This window comes from Coregonus lavaretus, assembly GCF_964263955.1.
Source record: "Coregonus lavaretus genome assembly, chromosome: 2".
In the NCBI taxonomy this organism is placed as follows: domain Eukaryota; kingdom Metazoa; phylum Chordata; class Actinopteri; order Salmoniformes; family Salmonidae; genus Coregonus; species Coregonus lavaretus.
Window position 1 is genome coordinate 32,504,116 of NC_139989.1, and position 14,443 is coordinate 32,518,558.

The window sequence follows — 14,443 nt, forward strand, 5'->3', positions numbered from 1 at the left end:
AGAGTGTCAGGGTAGGTGTCTAGCTGTTTCCGTTGGTGCGACCACGGTGGAAAGTCCAGACACCACCTCCACCGTGCGCATTCCCCCCAAATACCTCGACTTGGCGCACGCGTTTTCGAAAACGCAGGCAACCAAATGACCACCCCATCGGGCGGGAGATTGCGCGATAAACCTCCGGTTAGATGCTGTGCCTCCCAGGAGTCATGTATATCCCCTGTCGCAGGCTGAAACGGAAGCTATGGAGAAATATGTCTCCGAGTCCCAGCGTCAGGTGTTCATACGCCCCTCCACTTCACCCGCCTCCTCAAGTTTATTTTACATGAAGAAGAAAGGCGGGGGTCTGCGCCCTTGCATTGATTACCGTGCACTTAATCAAACTACCATTAGCTATAGTTACCCTCTACCCCTCATCTCCTCTGTTATCGAATCAATGCATGGTGCGAGCTTCTTCACGAAATTAGATCTCAGGAGTGTGTACAACCTGGTGCGTGTCCGGGAAGGACAGCATTTAGCATAACCACGGGGCATTATGAATACCTGCTGATGCCGTACGGGTTGATGAATGCTCCATCAGTCTTCCAGTCCTTTGTGAACTAGGTTTTTCGGGACATGCTTGGTCGTGGTGTGGTGGTCTACATCGATGACATCCTGGTGTATTCCACTACGCGCGCCGAGCATGTGTCCCTGGTTCTCAGAGTGCTGGGCCGACTGTTGGAGCATGACCTGTATGCCAAGGCAGAAAAGTGTCTGTTCTTCCAACAATCCGTCTCCTTCCTCAGATACCTCATCACCACCTCAGGTGTTGAGAAGGAGGGAGACCGCATTTCAGCCGTGTGTAATTTGCCAATTACTATCTGAGGTTTATCCGGGGCTTTGGCAAGGTCGCTGCTCCCATCACCTCTCTGTTGAAGAGTGGGCTGTCCCGGCTCCGCTGGTCTGCTGAGGCTGACAGGGCTTTCAGTAACCTGAGGGCTCTGTTCACCTCCGCCCCGGTACTGGCCCATCCCGATCCATATTTGCCGTTCGTAGTGGAGGTGAATGTCATAATTTGGGATATCAACGAAAACTCCATCGGGAGTACAATAAATTCTAGCCTTAAGTTTAATTAACAGAAAATCATGTTCAACATTCATTGGTTCTATTTATAGTTTTATTGGTTAGGGGTAAGTCAAGTCCCGTACGATGCTTTAACATTATCATACCTCAAATGATCCATAAAGGGATCACTCTGAACATTCCTCAGAATACTTTTTACACCACTTACGTACGTCTACGTGTGCAAGTTGTATATTATTATATTATATTGTTATTATTATTTTCTATTGTTACTTCATCAGATCATCATAATAACCCATTATACTCAATATTATGTTACTTTAGCTCTAGTAACCCATTATACATTTGTGTTATATCACAAATTCCTCCTTTAGACTAGTGTTCTATTCATTCAGGGGTTTATATATTTACACTACTTGTAAGGAAGTCTCGAGGTTTTGCTCGCCTGAGGTAGAGTATCTTATGATAAGCTGTAGACCACACTATTTACCAAGAGAGTTTTCATCTATATTTTTCATAGCTGTCTATTTACCACCACAAACCAATGCTGGCATTAAGATTGCACTGAATGAGTTGTACAAGGCCATCAACAGGAAAACGCTCATCCAGATGCAGCGCTCCTAGTGGCCGGGGACTTTAATGCAGGGAAACTTAAATCTGTTCTACCTAATTTCCACCAGCATGTTAAATGTGCAACCAGAGGAAAAAAAACTCTAGACCACCTTTACTCAACACACAGAGACGCATACAAAGCTCTCCCTCGCCCTCCATTTGGCAAATCTGACCATAACTCTATCCTCCTGATTCCTGCTTATAAGCAAAAACTCAAGCAGGAAGCACCAGTGACTCGGTTAATATGGTGGTCAGATGACGCAGATGCTAAGCTACAGGACTGTTTTGCTAGCACAGACTGGAACATGTTCCGGGATTCTTCAGACAGCATTGAGGAGTACACCACATCAGTCACTGGCTTCATCAATAAGTGCATCGATGATGTCGTCCCCACAGTGACCGTACGTACATACCCCAACCAGAAGCCATGGATTACAGGAAACATCCGCACTGAGCTAAAGGATAGAGCTGCCGCTTTCAAGGAACGGGACTCTAACCCGGACGCTTATAAGAAATCCCGCTATGACCTCCGACGAACCATCAAACAGGCAAAGAGTCAATACAGGACTAAGATTGAATCGTACTACACTGGCTCTGACGCTCGTCGGATGTGGCAGGGCTTGAAAACTATTACAGACTACAAAGGGAAGCACAGCCACGAGCTGCCCAGTGACACAAGCCTACCAGACGAGCTAAACCACTTCTATGCTCGCTTCGAGGCAAGCAACACTGAAGCATGCATGAGAGCACCAGCTGTTCCGGATGACTATGTGATCACGCTCTCCGTAGCCGATGTGAGTAAGACTTTTAAGCAGGTTAACATTCACAAGGCCGCAGGGCCAGACGGATTACCAGGACGTGTACTCCGAGCATGTGCTGACCAACTGGCAAGTGTCTTCACTGACATTTTCAACATGTCCCTGACTGAGTCTGTAATACCAACATGTTTCAAGCAGACCACCATAGTCCCCGTGCCCAAGGACTCTAAGATAACCTGCCTAAATGACTACCGACCCGTAGCACTGACGTCTGTAGCCATGAAGTGCTTTGAAAGGCTGGTCATGGCTCACATCAACAGCATTATCCCAGAAACCCTAGACCCAATCCAATTTGCATACCGCCCCAAAAGATCCACAGATGATGCAATCTCTATTGCACTCCACAATGCCCTTTCCCACCTGGACAAGAGGAACACCTACGTGAGAATGCTATTCATTGACTACAGCTCAGCATTCAACACCATAGTGCCCTCTAAGCTCATCACTAAGCTAAGGATCCTGGGACTAAACACCTCCCTCTGCAACTGGATCCTGGACTTCCTGACGGGCCACCCCCAGGTGGTAAGGGTAGGTAACAACACATCTGCCACACTGATCCTCAACACGGGGGCCCCTCAGGGGTGCGTGCTCAGTCCCCTCCTGTACTCTCTGTTCACCCATGACTGCATGGCCAGGCACGACTCCAACACCATCATTAAGTTTGCCGACGACACAACAGTGGTAGGCCTGATCACCGACAACGATGAGACAGCCTATAGGGAGGAGGTCAGAGACCTGGCCGTGTGGTGCCAGGACAACAACCTCTCCCTCAACGTGACCAAGACAAAGGAGATGATTGTGGACTACAGGAAAAAAAAGAGGACTGAGCACGCCCCCATTCTCATCGACGGGGCTGTAGTGGAACAGGTTGAGAGCTTCAAGTTCCTTGATGTCCACATCACCAACGAACTATCATGGTCCAAACACACCAAGACAGTCGTGAAGAGGGCACGACAAAGCCTATTCCCCTTCAGGAGACTGAAAAGATTTGGCATGGGTCCTCAGATCCTCAAAAAATTCTACAGCTGCACCATCGAGAGCATCCTGACTGGTTGCATCACCGCCTGGTATGGCAACTGCTTGGCCTCGGACCGCAAGGCACTACAGAGGGTAGTGCGTACGGCCCAGTACATCACTGGGGCCAAGCTTCCTGCCATCCAGGACCTCTATACCAGGCGGTGTCAGAGGAAGGCCCTCAAAATTGTCAAAGACTCCAGCCACCCTAGTCATAGACTGTTCTCTCTGCTACCGCACGGCAAGCGGTACCGGAGTGCCAAGTCTAGGTCCAAAAGACTTCTCAACAGCTTCTACCCCCAAGCCATAAGACTCCTGAACAGCTAATCATGGCTACCCGGACTATTTGCACTGCCCCCCCTCCCCATCCTTTTTACGCTGCTGCTACTCTGTTAATTATTTATGCATAGTCACTTTAACTCTACCCACATGTACATATTACCTCAACTACCTCAACTAGCCGGTGCCGCCGCACATTGACTCTGCAACGGTACCCCCCTGTATATATAGCCTCCCTACTGTTACTTTATTTTACTTCTGCTCTTTTTTTTTCTCAACACTTTTTTTGTTGTTGTTTTATTTTTACTTTTTTTGTTAAAAATAAATGCACTGTTGGTTAAGGGCTGTAAGTAAGCATTTCACTGTAATGTCTGCACCTGTTGTATTCTGCGCATGTGACCAATAAAATTTGATTTGATCTATTTAACAACATATTCGGGAATAATGGCTATGTTGAGCGTAAAAATGATAATTTGAAACAGGTCATATATGCTTGATTTAGAGCTATTTGGCAACTTTAGTTGTGAATGATACAAACCTTAGAATGTCTTAGAAATCAAAACATATATCAAATCAAATCAAATCAAATTGTATTGGTCACATGCGCCGAATACAACGGGTGCAGACATTACAGTGAAATGATTACTTACAGCCCTTAACCAACAGTGCATTTATTTTTAACAAAAAAAGTAAAAATAAAACAACAACAAAAAAAGTGTTGAGAAAAAAAGAGCAGAAGTAAAATAAAATAACAGTAGGGAGGCTATATATACAGGGGGGTACCGGTGCAGAGTCAATGTGCGGGGGTACCGGCTAGTTGAGATAGTTGAAGTAATATGTACATGTGGGTAGATTTAAAGTGACTATGCATAAATAATTAACAGAGTAGCAGCAGCGTAAAAAGGATGGGGTGGGGGGGCAGTGCAAATAGTCCGGGTAGCCATGATTAGCTGTTCAGGAGTCTTATGGCTTGGGGGTAGAAGCTGTTGAGAAGTCTTTTGGACCTAGACTTGGCAATCCGGTACCGCTTGCCGTGCGGTAGCAGGGAGAACAGTCTATGACTAGGGTGGCTGGAGTCTTTGACAATTTTGAGGGCCTTCCTCTGACACCGCCTGGTATAGAGGTCCTGGATGGCAGGAAGCTTGGCCCCAGTGATGTACTGGGCCGTACGCACTACCCTCTGTAGTGCCTTGCGGTCAGAGGCCAAGCAGTTGCCATACCAGTCAGGATGCTCTCGATGGTGCAGCTGTAGAATTTTTTAAGGATCTGAGGACCCATGCCAAATCTTTTCAGACTCCTGAGGGGGAATAGGCTTTGTCGTGCCCTCTTCACGACTGTCTTGGTGTGTTTGGACCATGATAGTTCGTTGGTGATGTGGACACCAAGGAATTTGAAGCTCTCAACCTGTTCCACTACAGCCCCGTCGATGAGAATGGGGGCGTGCTCAGTCCTCTTTTTTTTCCTGTAGTCCACAATCATCTCCTTTGTCTTGGTCACGTTGAGGGAGAGGTTGTTGTCCTGGCACCACACGTCCAGGTCTCTGACCTCCTCCCTATAGGCTGTCTCATCGTTGTCGGTGATCAGGCCTACCACTGTTGTGTCGTCGGCAAACTTAATGATGGTGTTGGAGTCGTGCCTGGCCATGCAGTCATGGGTGAACAGAGAGTACAGGAGGGGACTGAGCACGCACCCCTGAGGGGCCCCCGTGTTGAGGATCAGTGTGGCAGATGTGTTGTTACCTACCCTTACCACCTGGGGGCGGCCCGTCAGGAAGTCCAGGATCCAGTTGCAGAGGGAGGTGTTTAGTCCCAGGATCCTTAGCTTAGTGATGAGCTTAGAGGGCACTATGGTGTTGAATGCTGAGCTGTAGTCAATGAATAGCATTCTCACGTAGGTGTTCCTCTTGTCCAGGTGGGAAAGGGCAGTGTGGAGTGCAATAGAGATTGCATCATCTGTGGATCTGTTGGGGCGGTATGCAAATTGGAGTGGGTCTAGGGTTTCTGGGATAATGCTGTTGATGTGAGCCATGACCAGCCTTTCAAAGCACTTCATGGCTACAGACGTCAGTGTTACGGGTCGGTAGTCATTTAGGCAGGTTATTTTAGAGTCCTTGGGCACGGGGACTATGGTGGTCTGCTTGAAACATGTTGGTATTATAGACTCAGTCAGTTGAAAATGTCAGTGAAGACACTTGCCAGATGGTCAGCACATGCTCGGAGTACACGTCCTGGTAATCCGTCTGGCCCTGCGGCCTTGTGAATGTTGACCTGCTTAAAAGTCTTACTCACATCGGCTACGGAGAGCGTGATCACATAGTCATCCGGAACAGCTGGTGCTCTCATGCATGCTTCAGTGTTGCTTGCCTCGAAGCGAGCATAGAAGTGGTTTAGCTCGTCTGGTAGGCTTGTGTCACTGGGCAGCTCGCGGCTGTGCTTCCCTTTGTAGTCTGTAATAGTTTTCAAGCCCTGCCACATCCGACGAGCGTCAGAGCCAGTGTAGTACGATTCAATCTTAGTCCTGTATTGACTCTTTGCCTGTTTGATGGTTCGTCGGAGGGCATAGCGGGATTTCTTATAAGCGTCCGGGTTAGAGTCCCGTTCCTTGAAAGCGGCAGCTCTACCCTTTAGCTCAGTGCGGATGTTTCCTGTAATCCATGGCTTCTGGTTGGGGTATGTACGTACGGTCACTGTGGGGACGACATCATCGATGCACTTATTGATGAAGCCAGTGACTGATGTGGTGTACTCCTCAATGCTGTCTGAAGAATCCCGGAACATGTTCCAGTCTGTGCTAGCAAAACAGTCCTGTAGCTTAGCATCTGCGTCATCTGACCTATATATGGGCTGCATGATGCGACTACAGGCTATTGATGATTTGAGAAAGTCGCAAAAAAAGCTTGAGCTCTGTTCCTTGCCTCAGGCTGTACAGCGTTTCTCTCATAAAGTGATCATATTTTCACCCATCAGACTATTCTCAATTTAATCTTGTCTTTACTAATATGTAAAATTTGTTTCGATTTAGAATGGCTTATTATCAAAATGGGCAGGAACAGGGGCAGGGGGGAAAATACATGTCATCTGGCCGCATGCTTCCCGCCGGTCCGCTTTTTAATGATGCCTGGTAGGCTACTTCGGTTTTATAGCGGAGCTGTGTTTTAATATGAGCAGCTGAGAAATAAATATAAGAACACTTATTTCACTCCATGTATCAACACTGTTTGAGGAGCATGCTCTCGCTGTGCGACAAGTGATATTCCGTCCAAACTCTGTATGCCATGGGCTCTCCAACCCTGTTCCTGCAGCTACCCAGTGCTTAATTTGGGAAACCAAGTGAAATCTGTTCGGGAACATCGATAGTAACATGTTTTCTCAAACAATACATATTTCACTAAACTGTTGACAGCCACTCAGCACGCTCAAGAAAATAATAAAGGATAGAGAGAAGGATATAGAAATGCATGGTGGTGAGATATTCTGTATAGCTAAAGGTAATGTGTCACCCAATTAATTATGAAAATACAATAAATTCACTATTACTAGGCTATTCAAAATCAAATACAAATGTATTATAATTGTAGGCTACCTGTAAGCCACCCTGAACAATTAATGAAAAAACAGCATCACCTGGGGCTATACACTCTCTCACAGACTCGTGGATATACATTTTTGAGCGTAGCATAAGGTAACCAGTTTATCCAGTATGCATAATAATACAGTCCACACTCAAAGGTTATAACTCAAATGTGTTTAATTTTGGAGTATAGGCTAGACCAAATATGAACCAAAGACATCTTAAATCAGTTTGAAAAAAAACTAAAATGTCTGCCATTTGTAATTTGCTGTGTACCACACAATACACTGCTAGTTCACTCATACGCCCTTATATTCTCCTACTCTCTGCTCATTGTTAAAATCACAGAAAAGAATGGCAAATATATCAATATATGTGAAATGATTAAGGGAATGTCAAATACATGCACAAATATTCCCATATACTGTAGGCACAGTTCAAAACATTCTCACACATATCTTATCTTTTTAAATTTAGCAGATTACTCAAACTCCTGATGTTAAAGTTTAAACACGGATGTAAACACTAATGTTCAGGCACTATTTCAAAGAAAAGGGAAAAAAATCTATACAAAAGCATATTCAGATTAAGAAGGGTTCTTTGTAGAAGCCTTCTTGCCTTCCAAAGTATCCTTCTTGCCTTCCAAACAATAATCAAAGAACCCTTTCTTCCGAAAACGTTTTTTAGGATGAAAAAGGTTCTAGGTAGAACTCTTTACCTTACCAAGAACCTTTGTCTTGCAAAAAGGGTTCTTCAGATGAAAACAGTTCTTGGCAGAACCCTATCCCTCTGCAAATAACTATTTTGTAATCCTTTTTTCAAAGAGTGTAAACTGAACTGTACTTTAGTGCTTTGTGTTGGAACAGGGCGTCTCATGCTCAGAGAGAAACAAACACACCTCTGATGTTTTGTTCAATCACTCTCACAAGCTCATTTTATCTACAAATGTAAAGTTTTTGAACAGCAACAACAACAACAATAACAACAACAACAACAACAACTACAACAACAATCGGCTCTGCAGCCATTGTGACAACACTTGTTTCCCCTGACTTGATGCCATGGAAATGTCCACAACATACAGTTTCATGGTCCTAATTGAATCAGGCTATGGTAACATGTTGGCTAAGAATTTGACCTAAAGCACATGCTTACGCCACATAGAACGGACAAAAGACAGGGGATCATGTGAGTTATTTTGACTTTTTCTTCGTCTGAGGCTGAAGTCACCAAGTGAAGGCCGTCGCCCGTGGAGCCCCTGAGGTGGTGACCAGCTGACATCACAGGGGACGTCTGAGATTTGTTAAAGGACATTTAAACTGAACTGACTTTGATTGTGCATGCCAGGGAGGCTATTTGCTAAATCTAGGACAGGGTTCATTCCATGACTGCATCCAACTTGATATTCAGTGGCTTCCTTTTCTTGTTTTCTTGTCTCCTTTCCTACACTGATGTGAAAGAACGGAGACAGTTGAAATCAGATTCAAAGTGAGGAGCGTCATTTTGTATTCACCACTTATCCTTTTTATCTTCAGGTCAGCCCATATGCAGAGGAGACAAGGTGAGGTAGCCTAGTGGTAGGGAGCGTTGGGCAAGTAACGGAAAGGTTGCTGGTTCAAATCCCAGAGCTGACTAGGTCGATGTGCCCTTGATCAAGGCACTTAACCCTAATTGCACCTGCAAGTCCTTCTGGATAAAAGTGTCTGCTAAACGACTAAAATGTAGAAAAAATTAAACCATTTCAGGCTGTTGAGATACACCCCAGAGTTCAGTTTTCTAGGCTACTCTTTGTGGGGGTCAAAGCTGAGTTCTTTGGGTCGTGCAAGTGCTTTCCTATCTGTTTTTAAAGGTGAGGAATATGTTTTGATATGAATTGGAAAATGTTTGCCCAATATGCATCAGATTTTTTTATTTTAATTTCACTCTGCATTATAACAACTTAATAACATAATAAATGTGGATTACCTCCGGAGGTGGTAAGGAAGATCTGATCACAATGTGTCTTTAAATCGTCTACACCTGTCCAAAAATGTGGGCACAATCAGAATGTGGACAAGATCAGGACAAAGAGTCCATGTTAGCATCAGTTATAAACAGGGCTTCTCCATTGCCCACTAGTGATTGGTAATGTTGACCAAGCAGTGCTCAGTGAACAAACTACATGCAAATGCTATTTATTTAGTCTAAACGTGACAGCCAGGCTGTTATTGCGAAACAGCAAAGGCTGTAATTACGAAACAGAAATATATAATAGTCTACTACACGTGACGAATCTAGTCACAGCCTCTTTCTCAATAAGGCTATACTTGCTTTTCAAAGACGCATCAAGATCGATCATCTCACGTTATCTAACTTGGCACACACTTATTTATAAACCACCTTTTCTTCTCTTCAGCACGTGAAGTCCATTGCACATTCTGTGGTGAAGTGGGTGTGTTTTGGGGAGTGATACAAATAACCCTCAGTTGGTATAAATAGTTTCTCTGCAAGCATTTCCCTCAGGCCAGTGGATGCATCTGGACTGAGCTGATCTAAAAGACACACACTCAGCACAATGTAAGTAGAAATTATGGGTTATCATTGCATTGATTAGGTTTGTTTGATTTGTGATGGTGTTAAGTAATTAAAGGAAGAGTGATTTTATGGAAATAGAAATGTGCAATAACATAGTTTTACTATCTTTTAAAGTATTACAATATTGCAATCTTAATGAGTTATGTCTGTATAATAGATTTTTCATATGATGATGACACACTGTTTTGTGTACTTTAGGTTTTCAAATCAAACGTATTTGTCGCATGCGCTGAATACAACATGTGTAGTAGACTTTACGGTGAAATTCTTACTTCCAAGCCCTTTCCCAACAATGCAGAGTTAAAAACTAAGACGAATTTGCAAAATAAAAAGTAAATAGTAACACAAAAAAATAACAATAACGAGGCTAAATACAAGGAGTACCAGTCCCGAGTCAATGTGCAGGGGTAGAATGTTGTTGAGGTAATTCAGTTGAAGTCGGAAGTTTACATACACCTTAGCCAAATACATTTAAACTCAGGTTTTCACAATTCCTGGCATTTAATCCTAGTAAAAATTCCCTGTCTTAGGTCAGTTAGGATCACCACTTTATTTTAAGAATGTGAAATGTCAGAATAATAGTAGAGAGAATGATTTATTTCAGCTTTTATTTCTTTCATCACATTCCCAGTGGGTCAGAAGTTTACATACTTGGCTTTACATACTGACTGTTTGTGTGTACTTTAGGTTTTTAATGTGATGACACTGACTGTTTGTGTGTACTTCAGGGTTTATTTTGCAGGGTTGGTTGGCTTGCTTCTCATCTTGACTGCTGAGGCCAGAATTGGGTAAGGAAGTCATAATACACTTCTGTTATTACTTTCCACATCATAACCACACGTTTCAGAAATCATACTATTTTTGTATATTGAATGAACGGTATCTGTGCTAAATCGTAGGCTATTGTCCTTTATTGATTTGTTTTCCACTGATTACTATAGGAACTCCTCTGAGTCTAGCTTTTGTACCGAGTCAAGGGAATGTCTGCTGTATGATCTGGTGTGCAAGAATGACGATTATGAGGTGAGTCTATTGTAAAGCACAAATGAATGGCACATTGGGGCTACAACCTAGTCAGGAGTTTATTTCACCACCTTTATTTTTTATGTTTAGTTGTTGGTCAGGGTAGCAGATACAAAACAATAGCATTTACATTAGAATGTATCAAATCAACAACATGATGATCATCATTATCATCTCCATTTTGGTTATCGTATTGGGTATCTGTATTCGGAAACATGTTTGTAGATCAGTTATGCAGGGTTGTTGCACTTTTTGCACAGTCTCATCCTAATCCCATCCCCAACATCTGTAACTCAAATACACTCTACAGCAGAGGACTCTGAGTGAAAGTCTGTGTCTGTGTCTGTGTTACCGCCCCCAACATCCGTAACTCAATACACTCTCCAACACTGGACTCTGAGTGAAGGTTTGTGTCTGTGTTACAGGTGCGCCACTATGACTCGGTGAAATGGGTGTCGACAGATGAGGAATCATACTTCATGGACAAGGCCATCTACACTGCCTTCAGGAGACTCTTCAAATATATCACCGGATCAAACAAGGCTGGTGTGTGAGTGTGTTTGTGTGTGTGTGTGTGTGTGTGTGTGTGTGTGTGTGTGTGTGTGTGTGTGTGTGTATTAATCTATTTGTGTGCGTGTGGATGCACTTGCATGAGTCTGTTTCCATGCGTGTGTGTCTACCTAGTAACAAGTGCTTACACACATTTTTCCTATAGGTGTCAACATTGACATGACAGCTCCGGTGATTGTCAAAATTGAAGAGAAGAAGAAGATGTGGGCGTCGTCTGTCTTCACCCTCAGCTTCCTCCTGCCGTCTACCCATCAGATGACTCCTCCCCAACCCACTGATGACAAGGTAAAGCCCAATCCCAAATAGACCCTACGCCCTATGCACTTGTGGAGATCTGAGAGGATTTGATTGGTATAAGCAATATGGTGAAACTTCCACTTAGCCTATTAGAGGGCAAGGTGGAGCTATCACTATATTGCTGACACCTGTCAAAAACCTGTCAACCTGACACAATGACATCCACATCGTTGCCAGGGGTATGTAGTATTTGTGTGTTATATTGTGTGTGTTTTTTCTAATACTGCCTGGCTCAATGGTACCAATGGAATAGTCCCAAAAGTGCAAACCCCGCCCACCTGGCACTCTAGAAAAGCTGAATCTAAGTTGAACATAATATGATTGTCTATCAGACCTGGGATCAAGAAGTATCTTTCAAAAATGTAGATTTAGCTTTTATAGAGTGCTAGGTGGGCAGGGTTTGCACCTTTGGGACTATTCCATTGGCGCCATTGAGCCAGGCAAGCTAGGCAAGCTCATCTTAAGTATTTGAAAAAACACAAATACCATTTGAACCCATGTCAGGTATGTCGTGTTTTTTTAAAGATTGATTGTTAACAATGTGGATGTCATTGTGATTTCCCGGTGCAGGTGTACTTTACAGAGATGCCAGACATGAAAGTGTATGTGAGGAGCTACGGCGGATGGATGATGTCTTTGACATCCAGTGTAAACTCCATGCTGCTGAAAAGGCAGCTAGACAAAGTCCAGGCCACCTACAACAAAGACTACCACTACGCTGTGGGATATGACAGGTGAGAGCACGGATACAAATCCTTCAATATACTCATATCCAACATCCAACCCAATTCCACCAAAATACCTTTTTCAAACATATTTTAATATTTTGTGTGTGTGTTTGTATGCGTGTGTTTGTGTCCTACAGCCCAAAGAAGATTCTGAACAGGCACAATGAGGTGTGGTACATGGTTGAGGGAGAGCCTGTCTGCCCTACCTCCTCCTAAACATCCTGCTCCACTACTGCTGAGTCTGGTATTACCGCTTTGAGGAGGACCAATGGGAGGTGCATGGTAGACTGAGAACATCTGAGAAAATGTGGTTTGGGGACAACAAGGATATTAACTAAAAGATGTGTCCCTGATCTGGTGGCACTATAATCCAAAATCAATATGCCACATATTATGTGTATACATACTGTATGTCTTACAAGTTTTTCATACTTATTCAGGGTTCAATTTGTTAGGGAGGTGCCTAGTCCCCCTAGTCCCGTAATATTAACTATGTTCTAACGATGTGGGGTGAATATAGACAGGGATATTTTTGTACTAAATAACTGGGTCCGCTTGTCAAAAGGGAAGATACTTTTCAGAAACTACAACAGTCCATGTTGAACATGATTTTGATCTTTTTCCTCAATAAAATATGAATAGTGTCTGAGTTGAGTCCTCAAATATATGCCAAACAAATCCTCTCCAGCTCTTTGGTCATACTCGACTGGTGGTGAATACAGTATGATTATAATGAACATAAAATCTTGGCTAATTGCGTCAGATTGCATATTTATTACATAGTCTGTCCATGAGAGATCATAATGAACATTACAAATGACATTTTACATTTTAGTAATTTAGCAGACCTTCTTATCCAGAGTGACTTACAGTTAGTAGATTAACCTTAAGATACAACAACCACATATCACAGAAAGTCAAACTTTCCTCAAAAAAGCAGCTATCAGCAAAATCAGTGCTTGGAAGAAAAGACAAGTGCAACGGTAAGGTGTTAGGCTTTCTTGTGTTTTTTTTTTTTCAGTCACTCCTTTCACAAAACAGTGAAGTCGTATTTGAAAGTAATAAAAATCGAATTTGTTTGTTACTATTCAGTGGTGCCCAACACAAGAACACTATACACCGTTCGCCACTCAGTCCCGCCATTAACAACAAGGGTATGTTCTAAGAAAACATCTAAAATAATTAAGATAATTAAGAAAACAGATCACAAGTACACTCTTAGAAAAAAGGGTTCCAAAACGGTTCTTTGTGGAAGGATAAGATTCTACCAAGAACCTATTTGATCAGAAATACCCTTTTTGGAAGACAAGGGTTCTTTGGAAGTCAAAGGGTTCTACCTAGAACCTTTAACAGTTTTATTTTATTTTTTATTTCACCTTTATTTAACCAGGTAAGCCAGTTGAGAACAAGTTCTCATTTACAACTGCGACCTGGCCAAAATAAAGCAAAGCAGTGCAATAAAAACAACAACACAGAGTTACATATGGGGTAAAACAAAACATAAAGTCAAAAATACTACAGAAAATATATATACACTGTGTGCAAACGTCCTAAGAACCGTTTTGGAAGAAAGGGTTCTTTGATGATTCTTCGGAAGGCAAGAAGTGTTCTACATGGAACCATGTATAGCATTTCCCAGCATGCTCTATTACTGGAAGATATTCAGAATGGTTTGGTTTACTCTAAAATCTGTGTTTTTGCATGTACTGTACATTGATTGGTTGATACATTTTATGCTACACAGATAAATAACATACAGTTTTCGAAACAAATACAATCTGTTAGTAATTGGATTTATTGCACCCGTTACTGAGATGGTTGTTCCAGTGTAGATGATTGAGGTAGTACCCTTCATAGACGGTTCTAGGAAGAACCTTTAGATGATAAAATTGTTATTGGTAG

General features: G+C 43.0%; 1 protein-coding gene across 1 annotated transcript; it reads left to right on the forward strand.

Annotated features, from left to right (window-relative positions):
* Positions 1 to 9,818: 9,818 nt before the first annotated feature.
* On the forward strand, positions 9,819 to 13,185 carry LOC311146917 (heme-binding protein 2-like). Its single transcript, XM_084183541.1, has 7 exons — positions 9,819 to 9,905; positions 10,652 to 10,711; positions 10,865 to 10,946; positions 11,372 to 11,492; positions 11,662 to 11,801; positions 12,384 to 12,547; positions 12,679 to 13,185. Coding segments are annotated over exons 1-7 (648 nt in total). The 5' UTR covers positions 9,819 to 9,903; the 3' UTR covers positions 12,758 to 13,185.
* Positions 13,186 to 14,443: the final 1,258 nt, after the last annotated feature.

Coding starts and splice junctions, on each gene's coding strand:
- LOC311146917 (XM_084183541.1), top strand. Junction 10,947..11,371: donor GCAAGAATGACGATTATGAG/GTGAGTCTATTG, acceptor TCTGTGTTACAG/GTGCGCCACTATGACTCGGT. Junction 12,548..12,678: donor TACGCTGTGGGATATGACAG/GTGAGAGCACGG, acceptor TGTGTCCTACAG/CCCAAAGAAGATTCTGAACA.